Genomic DNA, 22,636 nt, shown 5'->3' on the forward strand with positions numbered 1-22,636 from the left:
TCATGTGTATGTGGGCAAGAAAGTTTATGCATAATGCCATGAGTTTTAAGGAAACGTGTAAAAGAACGATATTTACCCCCCCCAATCGGATTGAATGACTTTCATTTGAAAACCAAGTTGTAATTTAGCTTGAGTATTAAACTTGATAAAAGTGGGTAAGGCTTCATATTTGGTTCTTAGTAAATAGATCCAAGTGTGTCTAGAGAATACATCGATGAAGCCAATGTAGTATTTATAGCCATTAGAAGATGTGACAGGGGCAGGACCCCATAAATTTGAATGCAAGAATTGTAAAGGTGTTGTATAGACAGTGGTAGAAAGAGGAAAGGACAGCCTATGATGTTTGCCAAGACAGCAAGCATTGCACAAATTTGAAACATTTTTATTACTAAAACCAATGGTACAAGAGTTAAGTACAAATTTTACAATCTTTGTGGATGGGTGTCCTAGGCGATTATGCCATAGACTAAACACACTAGGGGATACAGAAATGGAGCTACTTAGGCATGTAACATCAGAATTTCATGAAAGTTTGACTGAGGAGGAGAAGAGAAACTAGCTAATGAAACAAATTGTGGAGATTAAGCAATTAGAGCAAGCTGAATGGGATCAACGCGATAGAGACCCTTGTGGCGCCTCCCAACCAGCAAGATCTTCCATGTAGCTTGGTCCTTCACACAACAAAAATCAGAGTGAAACTCAAAAAATACATGGTTATCTTGTGCAAATTGAGAGACACTAAGATGATTTTTGGTAATTTTGGGTACATGAAGTAAATTGCGCAAGTAAAGGAGTTTAGGGTGCAGGGGAGTATGAAATGAAGATTGCCAAACATGTTTAAGATACAAATTTGTACCATTACCCATGTGAATCTGCTCCTCACCAAAGTATTAAGATGTGTGGATGACATTGCTGTGATCCGAAGTAAGGTAATGAGTAGCTCGGAATTTGGATACCAGCTGCCATCTGATACAGTTTTGGGTGTAGCTAACATAACTTGCATATCACCACTCGAAGAATTTGGGGAAAAATTCTGGAACGATTCAAGGCCATGGAACAATTTGTCAAACCTGTAGAAGCAAGTTTTGACATTGTGACCTTGCTTGTGGTAGAGCTGACAATGTAGTTCATGTCCCCAAGTATTGTAAGACCCACGACCATCACTTGGATAGCTTTTGGCACTTCTGAAGGGAAAATGAGGTGTACCACAAGCAGAGTAAGAGGAACCACGACCACCTTGGTTGTGGATTTAGGGTGAATGATCGAAATATTGAGGGTAGTTTCCTCTGGAGTATCCACCACGAGAACCTCCATTGAAGAACCCTCCACGAAGGTTGTTCGGTCGAAACTGAGAAGCAAGATTGGCCTCAGCAGTGACAATATAGAGCTCCTTAGCTCCTTTATCAATCCGAACTTCTTGGGCCATCAAGAGAGCTTCAATATAGGGGCCAGTTCAAGTGTCAACAGAGGTAATGAAAACTTCATAATCTTTGGGTAAGCCATTAAAGATGGCTTCAATCTGATCTTGTTAAGAAGTAACATGGCCTATGGAGGTAAGAGTATCAACAATGGTTTTTTTTTTCTTGAGTAGATATTCACTTAAAGAACCAGTCATAAGAGTATTGCGAAGAAGGGTTCGAAATTGACTTATCTTGGCTCGATTTTGAGATGTGTAATAATCGGAAAGGGCAGAACAGATCTGGGTTTAGGAATCACTTCCGATCATCCAATTGGTCATTTTCTTAGACATTGAAGAAAGAAGCCAAGTGATGAGCAAGCTATCATGTTGCTCCCAATCTTGATATTCTAGACTGAGACGATTTGCAGCTTTATCAGCATCGGTCAAAAACTTTGGTGGATTGTTGGAATCATCCAAGAACTTCTGAAGATGATTGTCGCAGATGGCATGAAAGACTTAGTGTTTCCATGGAAGAAAATTGTGGTCATCTAATCGAATGGAAATAATGCGAGAATTGAACGAGTCCTGTTCTTGGAATAGTGACAGTAGCGGAAGCAGCTTGAGAAGAGGCACCGCCATTGGTGGAATTTGAAGCTTGAGCCGTTGGTGATCAAGAAGCAGAAGGATCGAGAAAGACAATGAGTCAAAGAGAGGGAATTGATACCATATTAGATTTGTAAGAAAGAAAGAGTGAACTGAAGAAAAAATGTATTGTATTGACTTAGCTGATTAAAGAATGATCACTCCTTATATACGAGCAATAGAGATAGTTAGTTACAACTGAAAAGAAAGAAGTTGTTAAGCAAGAACAATAACGAACCTAACAACTTAACAAACTAATACAAGCACTAATAACTAACACAAAAACTACTCCCTAACAAGAATGAACCAGATCGAATCAGAGAGTGCATTTTGTAATTGAGAGAGATTTTAGAGAGAGAGAGAGAACTAATCTCTAGGGTTTGTAACTTTCTTCTAATTGTTCTTTATACACAGTTGGAGTTTTGAGAGTGGTTCTTTAGATCTCTGTAAATTACATTGGTGGTGTGGGAATAGTTTCTCCAAATCCCAACTAGTTCTGTTAGTGAGCTGTTAGGATCTCAACTGTCATAACAACCCCATTGACTTAAGTGTTAAATCAATCCTTAGTAAAGGACAATTTCACTCCACATGTTAAAACAACACACTAGATCAAAAGAGAGAGCTCAAATGTGGAGATCAAGATCAAGTATTGAGCAAAAGTGTGTGAGAGCTGGGTTTGGGGAACTATATTGAGAAGCAAAACTGTTGGGAAAGTGCTTGCTCAGGGATTGAGAGGAAAACACCTGCAAGATTGAGTGTTTAGAATGTTCGATCCAGATTGTTCCAAGAAGCTCAATAGAAGCTTTGTACTCATGTCATTGATTGAATAAAGAAGAGATAGTGGTTCCTAAAATTGGATTAGGTTCAAGATCGCATTGATCTTATTTTGAACCAGTATATATACTTGTGTTGATTTATGCTTTTAGTTTTCTAACTGCTTGATAATTAATCTTACTGATTTGTGTTCTTAGTTTCATCTTTGATTCACTGAAATTCATCTGAGGTCCATGAACTTGGAAATCTATCTTTATTTCCTACAAGTGGTTGTAATCTCTTCTATTTTTCATAGTAAATTTTGTTTAGGATTTTGCCCTGCCTTGAATGTAGGTAGTAAAAACATATTGCTTTTGTCTACTAAACAAAGTAATTTTGGTGTTGTGTGTTTATGTTTTTATACTGGTTTATTGTGTTCATCTTTCATCTATTGTCTCTAAGTATAATCCTAACATGTTCAAACACCAATATTATTATATCAAGAACATTGCAACAAAAGTTTCCGATGTATGAGAAGAAATCTCACTACTAACCTCACCCAAACGGCTGAATACTCCAATACGTATTGCACCAAATAGATTAGAAAATATGACATACCATATTTGTGTATCCATGAAATAAACCTATACACATCAATAATTGATACACACATAAATAATTAATACAGGATAAATTATAGCCAATGTAGGAGTAAGATGTACATCTACATTTAACTCACCAGAACAATCGGTGCCCAAGTGGCAATGATGACACAAATCTTATGCTTTACTGCAGCAAAAAGAAAGAAAATAAATTATAGAAATCAGTCAGTAAAAACTGAAGTGCTAATGTTACAATTAATGAAAACAAATAAAAGAAAGGTTAAAGTAGAACCATGTGGAAAGACTTCATGCCATTGAATATTATCAATAGTAGACATATTCATGATATCTTTTGTTGGTTCAACTAGAGGTGCTATCTGTCAACAAAACGAGTTAACCAAATCTTGAAAATTCCACCAACAACAACAATAATAATAATAATAATAATATTATAAAGTAGTAATTCTAAAAACTACAAGAAATGTGATGATATTAGTCACTTTTCAACTAATGAAAATCACCCCTCTCAGAATTTGGTATCTTTAACTTGTCCTAATGCCTACTAAAAAATAACACATTATCTCAATATTATTAGTGATCAATATTGATTGCTGTATTAATTATTTATCTATTAGTACAAATAAGTGATGTGGCATTTAAAGAGAAGTGACAGTATTGAGACTTAATTTTGTGAGACAAGAAATTTCAATTCCTTTTCAACACTTAATAGTTAATGACCACAAGTTGATCATGACATTACGTACCACCAGATTACTCTCAACACTAGCTACATATAATGGAAAAGGATTAGATTTGAAAACGAAATTCCTTATTAAGAACCTGATTTCATTGTAGTGTGTAGAAATTTATACTACCCTATACATGCATAAACTGTATAAGAGAATAAACTGCACATGCATGCATGTATGCATAAGTTGTGCATAATATGTATGTATATTGCTTGTGAAGTTGATTGATGATTTGAGAAAGAAATTTTATATACCTCCACATAGTAGCTGAATGCTAACTTGGTGCTTAACAGAACTACCCAAAACAATGTATATCTGAACACATCAAACCATTACATGTTACATATATATATATATATATATCTATATCTATATCTATAATAGCATATATCATATATACTCCTATATTTGTAAAATAATAATGACCAGTATACCCAGAAGAAAATTTAGGAATTAAAGCTATACATATTGCGCACCCCCGTTTTCAGAATATGGAAATAGAGAAAGGTTACATAAAAAAGAAAAAAAAAAGATAGAGATTATTCATACTTCATTTTTGAAATAATGTCTTCATCATACATGTTTGTTCCTATGTGTAATTGTGTCTGAAGAATAGTCCAAAATAATTAATAACACCAATTAGTAAAATGGAAAAAGAAAAAGAAAAAGGCATATGTATAGCAAGTAATAAAAAAAAATGTTGAATGAAATCATGATCTTCATACCTCATCAATGCCAGTCCACCACTTAACTAAAGTGATTATCCACAAGTTAGAAGTGGCCATGGCTTTATGCAAGTTTGGAGGCAATATGAATTGTGTCGCAGCCAAAATGTTTGGTAGCAAGAAAGCAGCAACCATTTTTAAGTTATGGGAGTAACCCATCGCCATAAGCACAACCCATAAAGCTGCCACTGAAAATTTCAAGAGGTATCGTACTATCTCTGTTGTTTTTATGCCTTTCCATGTCTTCAAACTGACAACTATATCGAGAGTGGCTGCATTCAGAAGGCACAATTAATACAGTTAAAATAAAAAGAGTTTATTGTCTCATGAACTGTTTGAACTCTGTGTTTTGACAAATTATTTTTTGGACTTGTATTTTGTAAAATGGTTCAAATATGCCCCTAAACCTGATTTTGATGAACAAAAAATTGAATATTACAACACTGTTCTTAGGTAGAATGATTATATTTTTGTTCTGAGTTGTTAGTTTGATGAATTATTTGTGATTTTAGTTCAAAAAACTTTGATCAAAGTCAGGTTTATTGGTCTATTTGAACTATTTTAGAAAATACAGGATCCAAAAATTAATTTTTTAAAACACATGATCTAAACAAACAATGAGTTAAAACACAATGTCTAAAAAAGCATAAACCCTACAAAAAATTGATCCACACATATTTATAAAATTTTATTTATCTAGGGTAAATAGTATGTGGGTTCCAATATATACAATAAACTAATTTGTGTATCCTTTATGTCCTAAACTAATTTGAGTTGCATTTGGATTCCCATACTAAGATGGTGTTGGACTCGTTAATTTAAAAATAGTTTTTTGTTTTTAAAAGTTAAAAATTATTTTTTGAAAACAAGTAGATGTGTTTGACATTGTTTTCAGCAAACAAATTTTAAAAACAAAGTTACAAAAAGCGGAAAATTCTGAGAACAAAAAAAGTTATTTTCTGATGTTCTCAAATTTTATTTTGTACATCTTTTTTTTTCACATTATTTTTTTTAATTATTATTATCTCACATCATTTATTCTCACACCACTCTCTCTCCTTACTTTTTCTCATGTCACTTTTCTCTCATCAGTTCTCTCTCCTCACTTTTTCTCACATCAATTTCTCTCTCATTAGTTTTTCTCTTTTCACTTTCTCTCACATCAATTTCTCTCTCATCACTTTCTATTTTCTCATTTTCTTTCTCATTACTTACTATTTCCTTTTTTTTTCTTTGATCACTTTCTCTATCATTTTTTTCTCGCATCACTTTCTCTCTTCTCAATTTCTTTATTATCACTATTTCTTTCCTTATTTATTTACGCTTTATTTTTCATCACTTTTTATTTCACATTACTTTATCTCATTATTTATTACAAACTTTTAAAATATTTTTTTCTTTATAAATATATTTATTAATTTTTTATTTAATATTTTATTTTTTTAACAAATAAAAAAAGTAAAAAATTGTTTTTAGAAAAACATTAACCAAATATCTATTGTTTTTTTAAAACTATAAAAATTGTTTTCTGTTCTCATTTCTAAAATCACAACTTTGAAAACAAAAACAGAAAACAATACCAAAACAATATACCTACATAAAATAATTTCATGTCAAACACGTTAAATACCACATGTCATGCACATAAGTAATAAGGACATAAGTGATACAAAGCTTGGAGATTTTAAGAGTTATTTATATAAATAAACCTTTCTTAGTATTTGATAGATCTCTTTTCTTTTCCAAAATAGATAAAAATAATAATATTATTCAACAAGTTTAAGTAAAAATGTATTTTAAATTGATCAAAATTTAGTTGAATGAAGATTTTATTAAGTTAATAAATTAAATCTAAATGAGAACTTGTAAGCATACTTTGTTTTATTATATATTCACTTGTGATTTTTAGTGCAATGATACTTTAGTTAATTATTTAAAATAAAATTTACACTAAGTTTCCTCCATTTTTCTCACATACAAAATGGCAAATACATAATGTTATTTTAATCTTATTTAAAATATATTTTAAACAACTAAAATAATATTAATATAACAAGAATTTAATTTTTAAAAAATGACAAATAAAATAAACTTATAACACCTTATTTATATTCATATAGAAAAAAAAACATTATATGTTTATGACTATATATCCTTCTTAGTCACAAATACTAATAAGTTATATGCTTCACTAATATAATTTTAATATCAAGATATCAATAATATAATTTTAGTAACAAACTTTTGTATATAAAAATAAAATTTGTTTTCAATAGAAATATATTTAAATATAACAAATTATAGAGATCTCCATAAATTTTCAAAACATTATAGATAATTTAAGGTGTCGAAATCATGATTCAAACAACATATTACATGCATGTAACAGACATATATATATATGTAACAAATTGTTTGAATCTTGACTTTGACACTTTAAATTATCTAGAATTTTTTGAAAATTTCTAGAGATCCTCTAACTATACTATATACCATCATATATATATATATATATATAAAGTAAATTACAACGTTACAACTTATCAATGTGTTGAAAGGAGGAAAAGAAACTACGAGTAGTCCAAAAATACAAAACCTAACACGGTAAGATTGAGGGAATTTGTTTAATATAAGATATCATTGATATTTACCTCTTAGAAACTTCATCGAAGCAAAAGTAATGAATATGCTTGAAATACTTTGAAACACATCTCCATCAATCAAAGCAGCAACGGATCTGGAAGGACTATTCCATGCAACAATCACCATGGCCTAAAATAAATTATTTCACATATTTAATATAAGAGTAATTACTTACCCAATGGCTTTATTTGACAATAAATCTATTTATTCCTATTTTTATTCTAAAACACTACGAAAAACGTGGAAAAATCAATATTTAATAGAATAAAATTTAGGGTAATTCTTAATTAGGTCACCTTAAAGAAAATTAATGTATCCTTTGTGTTTTAGTACATAAATAGTTATAATTCCAATTTTTTTACAATAGATTAAAGTTCAAATATTATATATTGCACCTGCTTATAAAAAAACACATACATTGCAACAAAAATATCTTAACTCTATTTTCGGTGCCTCATAATTTTCTAAAAATTTGTATGTATACAATCATATATAAAAATAAATTAGGATTATAACTAAAAAGGGTACAATAATAGCCCCTTCTAAAAGGGATCACTAGAGAATTGCTCTAAAATTTAATAATCCTCTTAAAGTATATAATATTCGAATAAGATGAGCATGGAAATGTTGACAGATATTAGAAAATAAGTGAGCTGGTACTAAATTAATAATGTCGTTATATATGTCATTAAGTATACTGATAATCTGAACAGAATATAAAATGATAATTTATCAAATATATAAAAGTAGAAATATTTACGCGTATATATAAATCTTCAAACAACAAAAAAAATAAAAGTATGAATAATTTTTTAAAAAAAAAACTCTACTCATCAAATAAAGAATACTCATTTGTCAAAGAATATTAATAATTTATCTATAATTATAGGATTATTAATACATGGATTTGGGCTAATTTACCTGGAAGGACAACGTAAAGAAAATCCACATTCGATCAAAATTTCTATAAAGATTCCAAATTGTACTCTCTTCAAAATTTATTTTTGAGTTCTCCTCTTCTTCCTTAGCTTGTTTTATGATCTGTATCATTTATTTCAATAGGAAAATGAATTAAAGCTTAGTAATATGATATTATATAAATATATATATATATATCAAATAGTCATATCTCTACAAAACTTTGCACCAATATATAATTTTTATCAATTCTAATGTTTATACATAAAATTGATGATTTAACTTGAAATAGGATTTTAACGTAGAGGAATATAGAAAATAAGATGAGCATGGAAATGTTGACAGATATTATTTAATCCGAGTAAAGATTGAAATTTTCATTAAAAAAGATGAGCATATAGTACTTGTTTGATCAATAGAACAAGTAGTTTTATTCCACGACATTACTGAATATTATTGAAACCTATGCAACTTTTTTTTGGTTAAATATGCTTAATTACTTAGTTTAAGTGATAGAAAGTTGATCTATTATAGTAAAAAGAAAAAGTTAGCAAGATTTATGTTTTTCTAATTTAGAAATTTCTACTGTAAGTTATTAATTAGAGAGAATCACGTTGTATAGCATGCCTATTAAATACAAGTATCGATCGACATCTTAAGCTGAATTTTATTCTTTAAATTATCATTTTTCATTATGCTTATCATTTTTTGGCCAACATCCTATATGTTTTACGATATATCGATAGATCTATTTTCAAGTATAAACAATTATTAATGCAAGAAAAAAAAATATCAAATAAATAAAAACTGTGTACCTTATTTGTAATTCGATTTTCATGTGAATGTCCAAAAAAACCCGACTTGCAGTTTATCGGCCATCCCAAACGGCTAAAACATTTTTTAGACCTAAGGTAAAAATATAATAATAAACCATTTAATTTCCAATTTACAAAAAGATTAAATTCAACAGGATTTGTCAATGTTAAAAATTAATACTTGCCAGAATTTATCATTAAGATCTTTGTAGTTTTTCAATCTTGAATTACTTCCTTGATCACTTCGATTTGCAACCTGCATCGAACAAAATTCCATAAAATTGTTGAAACATATAAATAAATTAGCCAGTAATCGAATAGTTTTAAAAAAATTATATAAATCTAAGGTTGAGATTGAAACTAAAAAAAATGAATAAATATAAAAAATTAATTAGAGAAGTAAAAAAGTTTGCATTCTGCGTTTTGACAAATTACTTTAATTTGGATCCCTGTGTTTTGTAAAATGATTCAAATATAACCCTAAATTTGATTTTGATGAATAAAAAATTGAATATAACAACACAATTGTTAGACATAATAATTGTGTTTTTGTTCTGAGTTGTTAGTTTGGTAAATTATTTATGATTTTAGTTTAAAAAACTTTTATAAAAATTGAGTTTATGAGTCTATTTGAACCCTTTTACAAAATACAAAGTTCAAAATTTTTTTTTGCCAAAATATAAGATCCAAACAAATAATTAGTCAAAACACACGATCTAAAAAAGTATAAGCCCTACTTTAATTAATTACCTGTTGTGTTACAACATAAATAGGAGTTATAACATTCCTCAAAAAGTATTCATCATCACGTGAGTCCATTTCGCTTTCATAAGCTTCTCCACTAACAGGATGAACATTTGTATGGAGAATCACATACACCTCCATAGCCATCTTCCACAATTAGGAAAGACAAATCATATTATTTTATCAAAGATTAAAGTAACAACTATTTCAAAATCAAAGTATTTAATTAATTAACCATATATATATAAGATTAAATCATATATATCATGTTAATAACCCTAATAAACTATTTCTATGTATATGTATGCTTAGTTGTATACACTCTCTCCATTTATAAGTCTATTTTGATTTGATGAGATCCCTTTATGTATTCGTGATTTATTGTACAAAATGATATTTTTATTAAATAATAAGTGTTTCATATTTTTCCTAAAATTGCATTTAATGGTAGCTAAATAAATCAATTACAAACAAAATATTTTATTGGAAAATTAATGCAATGATTGGAAATATATAGTTTGTAATGCAAATATAATAACCTATAATTAAGCAAAACCATCATGTAAACAAATTGAGATTTTCAAAATATAAAATTTTAAATTAAACATACATGATGAAAGATGTAGCATAAACATTCAGGCATAAACCGAATATTTGAAGCTTCCCCCCAAATAAGTAGATAAAGTGAAATGTAAATAAGAGACAATTGTGTTTTGTTATAATCCTCGGGAAACCTGGAAAGTAAAAGAATAAAAAAAATAAGAAGCAAACAAAAGTTAAATATTCAAGTTTTTTTAATACAAGGTGTACAAATATAGTATAGACATGTGTTGCAAATTATTTCTTTTCAAAATGTTTTTGTGATAAGATCTTTGTTAAACATTAATTAAAAAGTAGCATTATTATATATGACAAGGTGTTATGTCAATTATAAGTCTAATTGCAAATTAAAATAAACTACACACATAGGTTTTTTTTTTAAAAAAATATTGTTTAAAAAAGTATATTTCACCAACTATTTGTAAATATAAATATATGTACTACATATTATTCCATGAATAAGATAAGTATATATATTATATAAAATAAAAGTGGACCATAACCTGTATTTGTATTTTGAAATGAGCAGAAAACTAAACTCACCTACAGTTTGATTCATGATTCAAAATGTTGCACCATGAAATATAATTCTCAAAAAGTTTACTCTCCAAATTCTTTACACATACTTCCAACTACAATAAGGTTAGAATAATGATCAGCCTTCACAAACTACATATCAAGCAATTAGAATACATATAATAAACACCAAATAAAAACAAATACATTAATTATGATGATAGTGTATTTCATCATTGTTCTACTAAATCTTACTAATTAATTAGAAATATGATAAAATTACGATGCATTGGATTCCTTTTTCATCTCATTTATTATTTGATAACAAAAACATAATATGCGACTTTCTTATACAGTAAAACCTCCATATGAATAATTTATATATAAGACCTGTGGGAGTAGTTTCTTCAAATCCCAACTAATTCTGTTAATGAGTTGTTTGGTTCTCAACTATCATAACAACCTCATTAACTTTTAGTCATTGGTCTATAAAAGGACATGTTGGATTCACTTGTTGGTAGACACAAAACAAAGAAGAGAAAAACGAAGAGAGAACACATTGAAGATCACTACATAGATGAAACAACAGAAAAGCCAGATTAGACGAGAGAGCTCAAGTGTTGAAATCAAGATTGAGTATTGAGAAAGGTTGTGAGAGCTGGGTTTGAGGAACTATATTGAGAAGCACAACTGTTGGGAAAGTGCTTACTTAGGGATTGAGAGGAAAACACCTGTGTGATTGAGTGTTTAGAGAGTTTGATCCAAGATTGTTCCAAGAAGCTCCATTGAAGTCTTGTACTCATTTCGTTGATTGAATAAAGAAGAGATAGTGATTCCTAAAACTGGATTAGGTTCAAGATCACATTGATCTTGTTTTGAACCAGTATATATACTTGTGTTGATTTATGCTTTTATATTTTTCGTTTTCTAATTGTTTGATAATTAGTCTTACTGATTTGTGTTCTTAGATTCATCTCTGGTTTACCGAGATTCATCTGAAGTTCTTGAACTGGGAAATTTATACTCATTTCCAACAAGACCTCTATTTGGTTCCAACTTGGACAAGTTATCAATAGGAATAACTTTTGAATTGCAATAAGTTATAGATTTTTTTCAGTACCTTATAAGAAAGTATACCTCTATATAGTAATAATTATATAAATAATCAAGTGTCCTTCCTAGCCTCTATTTATTGTGTATGAGATTAATTGTACTTATATAAATATTCTTCAAATAATATTTATTAAGGAATTTTTACTGTTATTATTGTTAAAGTTGATATTTTTAACCTCTCAATTATTATACCATTAGTTTGGTCCTAACACTATTCTTACGTAAATGTTTTACTGTATCTAATAACTCAATAATAACGAAAATGCTTTGCAACTTATATGTATTACACGTGCATAAGTGTAATTTATGAGCAAGTTTCTTGTTAAAATATTTAAAAAGAAGCGATGTTATACATTTCGATTCAACTCTAGTGTTATATAGTTGTCCCTTGTAAAACATAAAAAAAATCAGAAACTCAAATGGTTTTTTATAAGTGAATATAGAGAAAATACCATTTGGGGTTCCTGTTATAAGCCAGACAAATCACCGTGTTAATAACCCATAAATTTCTCACATGGATCTGGACGACTTACAATCCACACTGCGTGACTTATGATCATAAATGATTGATTGTCAGATCAATTAACTCGAAGGTTAATCTAATTAATAGCAGTAGTTTCCTTCAGATAAGATCCATAATGTATACTATTTCTACTTTAGAAATCTCTAAAGGAAGGATTTAAAAGAACATTTTTGACAATAAACACTGATATTTTATTGCTTCGTAATTTCTTTTCTCTTGGAGGACATGAACATGTTGATTCCGATGAACATTTTATCAGTAGGTCATTTTGGCTACAAACCTTTCCGAACCTCATGGATTGTTTCATGAATTCTTGGATGAATTTGTGTTGGGGCACATCTTTTCCAAAGCCTTTAGAACTAGCTGATATATTTCTCCAATTGTAGCATCAATTAGGGTTCTTCTTGTTCCCGAAAAGAGTCTGAATGTTTCTTCTTCTAATGGTTCTGGTATGGAAGAGATGAATGCTTACTTTAGATTTGGATCATCGATTCCACTTATTTGGTAGAACCATTGAGTCATCTTCTTGTAATACTTCTCTAAATCTCTTTTATCCATTGAGCAACATTTTAGTTTAAAGAATTCTTCGCATAGTCTTTCTGTGACTTGAGCGCCTTGTCCACAGAATTCAATATACAGATAGGTCAAGGCTTATGATAGACGAAAGTTGTAAAATCGTCATTTGTCTGTATTCGCCTAGACTTGCCCACCAATGTTGTAAGGTGCCTATAAAAAAGAAAGACAAAATTGAGGAGAATCGTCCTTGTCTGTGCTTCTGGCTTTTGGGATTCTTGGCTGAGCCAAGCTTGAAATTCTTGGAACCTTTCGTGCCATTTTGATGGAGGGAGGACATCTAAAGTAAAAGTTTAAAAATTTGAGCTTTTACTCTTTTATCGTTGGGGGACATGTGTTGATGTAGATTTATTTCCACTTTCGTCTTCACTTGTGATAATTGATTCAGTTTGTGAGGTTGATCCATCAACAGGCTTGAACCATAAAGTGTGTAAAGGCCTCATCATCACTGAATAAGTTTTGGGTATCACTAGGCATGGTCTCAGTATATGTGGAACTCATTTCTTGAGACCAGTCTTCTGAAGCTTTGTTTGAGCTAGAAGGAGAGCCTCGATCTTCTGAGTCTGTTTCTTTTCTACGATGTGGAGGGTGTTTGTATATCAAATCATCTGTGATAGAGGATTAGTGGCTGGGTGAACCATAAGAGTCTTAGGTTCTTATGTCAGTTGATCGATGATTCTTTCTTCTTTCCTTTTTTTTTTGTCTTCTATTGTTGACTTTCATAAATCATTTGTCTTAGTCGTACAACAGAGTCTTCCTGTATAGACCCAGTAATAAGAAAAGGCTGGGAGGGTTTTGGCATTGTAGCAAACTGCCAAGAAATTGGCGTCGTAGTTATCCTGAAATGGGACACACTGCCTAGATAGCTAGAGGAAGGAGCCTTTGTGGGTTCTTGTTGACAAAAATGGTTCTTGAGAGATTCATATTGAGTTTCAGGCTCTTTATCTTGACTTCTTTTTCCTAAGAAGATTGACATTGGGACTGTGTTCGCTTTTATGTTGATCAAAAGTTCTTCATGATTCAGTTGGATTTTTCGTAGTGAGTTTATCGAAGACCGTAGTCTGGGATTGGTTAACTGTTGTCTCTATTCTGGTATTTTGTAACTCGACCTGTTTTAAGACCTTGTTATGGGCAATCATATTTTCTGATTTCCAATTGAGAACCTCTTCGGCTGGAGATACTTTTTTGAGTGACCCATCAACATTCCTGCTTGTGGGGTTTTGAATCTTTGGTTGGTGAGAAACCTCTTCTTGGTCCTCTTGTCTATCAAATTTTTTTAGAGAAGGAAAATCTGAATTATAATCAGTGGTAGTCATCATACAACCTTGTGGAATGGTTGGAATTGATTTTAAGTAGGAAAAGTCTCTCCATGATGTTGCATCCATTTTGCTGCTTTTTATAGCACGGTAGGGTATTCTGTTGAGGAGCTGGAGGTGGAGACTGTTGAGAGCTTGGCAGAGTAAAATTTGTGTCCAATCCAGTTGGTTCTGGTACAGGGTCAGATAAGTCTTTAGGAGCAAAATATTTGACAATATAGTCAAACTTTCCAGAAGGTTGACCCAAAAACCCTATTCTCTTTTCTCCATTTTCTAATCGTTGCTTAAGTCATTTTCCTAAGTTAGGACGTCGCTTTGGGAGGTCTTCTTCTTTTTTTAGACAGATTTTGCAGTCGCTAACATCCTCATACTTATGTCTGTCCGAAGATTCGAAAGCATAAATAGGGATGCCTTGAGAATCAAAAGATTGGATTTCTAGATCAGTTGGTGTGACAAAAGTCATCATGTACTGGGTGCTGAAGCAACTGTGAGTCTTTGTTTGAGTTCGGTCAAAGATTATCTCAATAGAACCATCTTCTTTTTTGTGATAAGATGGTTCAGTTAGAGTTTGGACAATGTTTTGAGGTTGGTGGAGAATCTCATAGTTTGTTATCCACGAATTGGGCAAAATCTTCATGAGATGATCATCTGTAGAGATTTGCCTTGGAGTATGAGTGCATGTTGGAACTTGGGTAGAGTCTACCGAGACAGCAATGCTTCTTCAGCTGTTGGCAATGAAAGATTTAGAGCGTGATCTTGGAGTCTATATGTCATCTGGTAGTGAAGAGTAGCTCCTATAGAATTGAGGTCCTGGTTAATTACAACCAATTGGACTTCAAGCATCAGACAATTGATTGTCTCTAAGAGACATATTAAAGTTAGGGAACAATGTAGTTATTATTGTTCCTGCATTTAATGTAGTCTTTATGGTTGCAATGTTTGCATGCTGATATTTTCTGTAGAGTCCAAGAACTTTACTTAGCTAGTTAGATAGTAGTATTATAGTATTTATAGTATTATCTTTATGACTGTGGATTTTTGGATCAGACCGGGAATTATTTGGACACTCATAGTAGTACTTGTAGATTTTCTAAGTTTAATCTATAGTTTAAGAATATTAATGTTAACCTAAGGTTTGATTAATATGGCTGATATTAAGGTTAATATTTATTATACTATAAGGTTTAGATAAGAACCAATAGGATTTTAAGCACATGTTATGTATGGGTGATTAAGGATTAAGTATTTTGAGGATTAAATTTAATAAGGGTAAAGTTTGAATGCTCTAAGGTTAGTCAGCAGCTTTGAATACGTTTAAGAGCTTAGTCAAGGCTGTTTACTCAATTTGAATTAAGCTAAAAATGTGTAATTTCGTGTTTAAATAATCAGCGAATGCCGATATATTGCAGCTATAGGGGGCGATATATCGCAGTACGTAGATACGGAAAACACGAAACGATGCACGATTGCCTCGGGCATTCTGGCCCAGGCGATATATCGCCTCCTTCAGCTTATTTTGAAAGTTTTTGAATTTGTTTTCCATTCAGCCATTCAACCTTTTGATAAGTCCAGCACATTTTTGAACGAGTCTTCAGCCTCTGCTGAACGATTATTCAAATTATTTTCACCTAAAAAGCCATTATTTTTATTCAAGTTAAATTAAGATCCTTTCATTCCTAAACTCTATAAATAGGACCTAGTACCCAGCCATTATTCACCTTTTACTCTAAGTTCAGAGGCTGCAAGTTGCTAGGTGAGTGTGAGAGTGTAAACACTTAGGTGGGGAAATCATAAGCTTGATCATCATAAGCTTATCAAACACTTGGGGAAGTAAGGTTTCATAGTATTTCGGTTCAAGGTTTAGATTGGTCTACAAGTCTTCAAGGTATTTCTACACCTTAGTTCATTGGTATTATCTTATTTTAAGTTCTCATAGTCTTCTACTCAGCCTCTAACCTTAATCTTTATTTTGGTTAGGAAATCTAAGTTCTTGAGCAAAAAGGTTTTGGTAAGTATTTTTCTCAAAGGTTTAGTCCTTCCATTCCTTTCATTTCTCTTCTTCACTATACTCACTCTTTTTCAAATGGTTCTTAGGAGTGTTCCAAAGTCCCACCTCTGTCCTCTTATCCTGGTATTTTGGTAAGGAAAATAGGATAGAAATTCATATGTTATATGTTATCTTATGTTTCTTATGTTATGATAAGTGTTATGATATGTATGTTTGTAGGCTTGGGCATATGACCCATATGACTAACAAGACCCCAAATAGATTATGGGCATATGACCTGCTTAGCTAGTAGGACCCCACTAATCTCATGGGCATATGACTTGTTTAGTCTATGGGACCCCAAGTAATAATAGCCATTATAGTATGTGTATGATATAAGTGTAATGTTATGTTATGTTATGTTCTTATGTTTCTTGTGAAATCTATGTATATGAACTATGTGGTAGATTTTCCTTGATGGGCATTAGGCTCATTCCTTTTTGTTTATATGTGCAGGAAAATAGCTATAGTGGCGGTAAGGTTCGTGGATGCTTGGGGGATGTGTATCAGTGATGAATGGATTCAAGGAGTCGAGAGTTCGATATTCGAGGATGTAGTCTTGTTTTTATGGTTTTACATGTATTTTTCCGCACTTGTTATGTAACTCCTTTTTATTTTAAATTATGTTTTGTTTTTAAAGACAATGGGATCCCATATCCTACTTGACATTTTATGTAAGTAACTCTTATTTTTACAAGTTTCCTAATAAAGTTATGGTATTTTCACAATGTAAGTTTTATTAAGGATTAGTATGTATAGTTTCGTTAATGGTCCAAAAGTCTAGAGTAGTTGGGTCTTTACATTTTCTCATGCGGTTGTCTTGCAGACCCATTCGACAACCGATCGGAAGACCTTTTCTGCCATGAAGGGGTAATAGCAAAGTGTATGGCACCAAAATGAATATGGGTGAGTCCATGTACAATCCACCGGGGAATAAGTTCAGGAGGGATTTGTAAAGTAACAATTGGACCTCATGAGTAGGCCTCATTTGACACTCACTAAATGTGGAGGCTTGGATATATTATTTTGGGGCATTGTAAGAGGGTTTGATGAGAGCTTTAATGAATCAGGTAAAAGGAGTAACAAATTTTGGGAAAATCAGGTTTAGGTTAATTAGATGAAGGTTTTCAGTGGTGATATTGTTTTCTTCTGGAACATATGATAATTCATAAAGAAAGTCAAGTTTGTTTGATGTGGACTTGCGAAAAGATGAAGAAGAAGTAAGAGGCAAATGAGATATAATAGGAGTAGTAGAGCTTGTAGAACTAGAGGTTGAGGTTTCATTTGCCATGATAATAAAAAGTAGAGACTCTTAGGTAGGATTGGATGAAGCATGGCTCTAATATCATTCGAGGTTCCTGTTACAAGCTAGACAAATCACTGTGTTAATAACCCAACAATTTCTCACATGGATATGCACGACTTACAATCCACAATGCATGACTTATGATCATACAAGATAGATTGCTAGATCAATTAACTTGAAGGTTAATCTAACTAATAACAATATAGTTATCTTTAGATAAGATCCACAATGCATACTATCTCTACTTTAGAAATCTCTTATTAAGGAAGGATTTAGGAGAAATTTTTTGATAATAAACACTCTGATATTTTATTGCTTTGTAATTTCTTGATTTTTACAATGAGAGGGGATGGCCTTATGTAGGTAGAACCCAAGCATAAAGTGTTAAGCCTATCCAACTAAAGTTGGACATCTAATTATATCTATAAGTAAGGGATAAGATTCCTTGAACAAATATTAAAGTAAAGACACCTAACCTTATCTATAAATAAGGGATAAAATTACCTGAACAAACCATAAAGGAAATAAAGTAAATACCAAATTTTCTTTTACACACTAGACGACAAAGTAGAGCACTTATTTAAATATTGTTTCATGGCTGGCACCGTAGTTAGAGTTATATGTTGGATCCTCGTGGAGTGGGTCCCTTCATGTCGGCTCTTCAACCTGATCATTGCCAGTTGGAGGGCATGCCTCATAGTCTGTGTATATGGTATCCCATTCATTTCTTGTATAATAGAAGAGATAAGGGTCTTGCGAATCTGGAGTGTCGACATGTGGGTCTTGAGAATCTTCAAAATAATTACTCTTTTCATGAAATTGCCCTTTCAATGTTGGTTATCTTGTATAGTGATGGATATTTTTGCTCTAGAGTTTCTTTGATTTGGATGGCCTAAATTGTCTCCTTCTTCGCAATGTGGATTGGCTTCAAGGGTCCTTGTTATTTTGCAAGTGTAATAAGAAGGGAACGTCTCCCAAAGAGCATCTTCTTCTGGCTTGTGCCATAACTCAGGAGGCATCTGGTTTTCCTCAAGTATACTATTTTGGATGTCCATGCATTCTTGGCCCTCAAGACCGTATAATGGTTATTCTTTTGACCCCTAGACTTCAAATGTTGGATTACTAACTATATTATATTCTTCATCAAGCTTGGCATTAAGGCTAAGAAAGAGAACAATATAGTAGTTCATCAAGCTAGCAACATTTGAGCTTGGTGGGTAGATAAAAGTAGGCTTATCATTCTAGACCATTTTCCATTCAGATGATAGTTCTTTTTTTCCATTCTTTTAATGGAGCAAACCAGAAAAAAATGTCCATTTGGACTTGGTATGCTGGTTTGAACCTTTCTTGATCCAAGAATGATTTGATCAACGTGTGCTATGTCATGGTTTGTACCTCGATAACTATTGTAAAAACACTATCCAGGTACCAGAAGAGATGGACTACTAGTTTTGGTGTAAAGATAACGTCTGTAAGAGGTAGTATTTGAGCAAAGGGATACATAAGATGGATTCTGAAGTCATTTTGTATGGAAGGTCTGAGTTTGGAAATCATAAAATTTTGAAAAAATATTGCTCTGTGAATCACTTTTTCTTTTGCTGATTTCTGGGACTTCTTTGAAATGATATTTTTTGCATCCTGGGAAAAAGATTAATTGCTTCTAGAAGAAGAGGAGGAAGTCATCATGAGTATGAGTGAATTGGTATGGGATGATTTATGGGGGATGATAGGGATGATTTTTGGTGAGCACCATGAGGCTAAATTTGTAGCAAGGGGTAATCTGGATAAGAAATCAACCACAATATTATTTTTGCTTTGGATGTGTTTAATAACAAATGAGTAGTTGTTGAACCAGTCTGACAGTCTCAAAAGTTGGGCATTTGTAGTCTTGCTTTTCTTTAGACGGATCATTATTTTTGATACGACAAAGTCTGTTTCTACTAAGAAATGATGACCAATCAGATGAGATTATGTTGACCAGCGTTTTGGTCAACGACACTGAGTCAATATGAACGACAGTAAATTATTTAATGAACTAGAATCAAATAAACGACACAAAGAATTTATAGTTGTTCGGCCCCAAGAGTTGGTAATGACCTACGTCCACTTGCGCTTTTATTAATCAAAGAAGGTTACCGACTTAAGATCGAGAAGTACAAGATTCAACTAAGTTTCCTAAGCCTAAGAGAGAATACAATTCAGTAAGGTTTTGTATGTAAAGTGCGCCATCAGAAAATAATGACGGTGAGAGATCCATATTTTATAGAGTTTCTTAATAGGCAATGAGCCCTACAAAATAATCTAGACCCTACCCGTGTAGTGTAAGATTGTTACAAATGATCCCTATTGTATGTGTTAATATATAAAAAAAGATTATCTTATTATATATATAAATTATTTTATTATATTGGAAACCTAAAATATTTTAGTAAATAATTTACATACAATGTCATATTACTTTTCAATTATTAAATACTATATAAAACATGCTAAATAGATTAAAAAAAATGAAAAACAATCATAGGTATATTTATATGGTGATACACTAATTATCATATACTATATAGAAATATATAAATTATAGATTTGATTACCTTGGTCTCAGCTTCAGGAATCATTTTCCTTAAAGCAGCATTTGCAAGAAGTAATATTAGGTGTTCTCTCTGATTTGCCACATTTGCTTTCTTCACATATAGTAAAAGGTATATTCGGTCAACAACATCACATAGAAATATCAGTAATAAAGTACGTTAACGTCTCCCCTCAAAAGAAAAAAAAAAAAAAAAAACCTAACGTCAAGTAAAACTAAAATAATTATTATTAATAATTTAACATAAATAATAATAAGAAAACTATCATTTTTGTCTCCTGCATTTAGCTAAATATTAGATTTAATCCTCTGTTTTGAAAAAATTATAGTGATGAGCCTAGTTCATATAATCTACTGAAATTAAAGCTATACTTGATTTATATTAAAACCTTTTTCAACAAAATATATTTACATTGTTTTATTATAATTATAAAATTTTATATAGTTTTAAACTAATATTATTTTTTCACAGATCTCGTATATGATAGTAAAATTTATTTATTATATGAATTAATTATTTAAGAGGGTTAAAATGTCTAATTTAAAAGATATTTGACTATAATCAGGATTAAATTTTTGTATTTTTTTATAAAATGGGAGCTATATATTTATACCCCACAAATATATATATGCACCTCAAGCTAATTATACCACACATTTCATAAAAAGAAAAGTACATTTGTTTATAATTAGACCATGTGTATTTCTTATACTAGGTCTTGAATTAATTGTACACCTATTTTACAAAAAAAAAAATTATGCATATTATTTATTAAAAATAAGAAATTAAAATTTTTAAATAATAAATTTAAAATTTTCTTAATAAAATAGATAATTAAATAAAAATCATGTTTAATACAATAATCTTAAATACAAATTATGAAAAATTAATCTAAAAAATACACTAATTAAACTTATTTTTATTACATTGTATAATTTTTAAATAAGAAAATTTTATTATTGTGTTGTTATATAATTTTAGAGATTAGAAAGAATTAATTTAAATGGAAAATGAATAGTTTTAATTCTACTGCACTCCATTTTAAAAAAATAAAATTATTACATTTTTATTTTTTTTACTTAAATTGCTAAAATATACATTATAAATTTTTTAATTCTATTTATATTAATTTTCTATTAATATAAAAGAGAAGATTATTATTGTAATTTCTAAAAATTGAGATTTGAATCTAATATTTAGCTAAACTATATATGGAAAAATAATATTTTTAATAATAATAATTGCGACAAACCATGGAAAAAGACTATTATATATATATATATATGTTCATAATTATCTATAACATATATAAGAGCTATGATTATTGTTAAATCCTATCATACATTACACATACATTCAGATCATATACTTTAGTAGGGCCTTATTGGCTCGATATCTATTAATTTTAAGAGTGGTCTTATCTTGTGTGATAAAATGATATGAATTAAATCTTCATAGTTTGTGAATTTTTAGTGCATGCAGTGAAAAATAATGAGTGTTTTATCATTTTATTCTTTTTAATATAAGATACTAATTAATAATAATAAAGTGAATAAAAAAGAAAAAAACACATTTAATAATTAATGACAGAAGTAATTATTTTATTAATCTAACAAATCTAACTCACTAAATCTATATAGTTAATGAGCTGGTTAATTCAGAATGGTTTGTTATCTTTTATTTGAGACAAGTAATAATAATTAGGGACTAGATGATGATATATAATATTTAAATTGTATTTAAACTGTACAATATACAACATTTGAAATATATATTAATAATTCAATGTCAGCTATATGATGTTTGATAATAAAAGCCAATTTGGATGCTTCCATCCGATCGATCATGCTTTAATATTTTTCTTTCATGTTTAAAAAGTAAAAATTATTACCTGAAAACCAAATATAGAGGAAAGCCACATAAAGATGTCATCGATAGGTTTCTCAAGTTTCAAGGTCTGAAATGGTTTCATGGGCACTGGAAGATTTTCCAAATTCTGCAGGGCTTCAACAGCTATTTTGATCTATACAGAAAAAAAAAAACAAAATGATGAAATGAGTT

The 22,636-nt window shown here is 30.5% G+C and overlaps 1 protein-coding gene across 1 annotated transcript in view; it reads right to left on the reverse strand.

Annotated features, from left to right (window-relative positions):
* Positions 1–22,636, reverse strand: part of LOC133817282 (callose synthase 7-like) — a 56,213-nt gene that overhangs the window by 24,973 nt on the left and 8,604 nt on the right. The window contains exons 6-20 of the mRNA XM_062249754.1: positions 22,467–22,598; positions 20,579–20,668; positions 11,134–11,222; positions 10,601–10,724; positions 9,997–10,137; positions 9,432–9,502; positions 9,247–9,337; positions 8,435–8,554; positions 7,522–7,642; positions 4,871–5,142; positions 4,695–4,750; positions 4,400–4,460; positions 3,689–3,773; positions 3,534–3,583; positions 3,349–3,438 (exon numbers count right to left, since the gene is read on the reverse strand). Of these exons, the coding sequence (XP_062105738.1) occupies positions 3,349–3,438; positions 3,534–3,583; positions 3,689–3,773; positions 4,400–4,460; positions 4,695–4,750; positions 4,871–5,142; positions 7,522–7,642; positions 8,435–8,554; positions 9,247–9,337; positions 9,432–9,502; positions 9,997–10,137; positions 10,601–10,724; positions 11,134–11,222; positions 20,579–20,668; positions 22,467–22,598 (1,593 nt within the window). The remainder of the gene's footprint in view (positions 1–3,348; positions 3,439–3,533; positions 3,584–3,688; positions 3,774–4,399; positions 4,461–4,694; positions 4,751–4,870; positions 5,143–7,521; positions 7,643–8,434; positions 8,555–9,246; positions 9,338–9,431; positions 9,503–9,996; positions 10,138–10,600; positions 10,725–11,133; positions 11,223–20,578; positions 20,669–22,466; positions 22,599–22,636) is intronic.

Source organism: Humulus lupulus, chromosome 2, assembly GCF_963169125.1.
Source record: "Humulus lupulus chromosome 2, drHumLupu1.1, whole genome shotgun sequence".
Taxonomy (NCBI): Eukaryota; Viridiplantae; Streptophyta; class Magnoliopsida; order Rosales; family Cannabaceae; genus Humulus; species Humulus lupulus.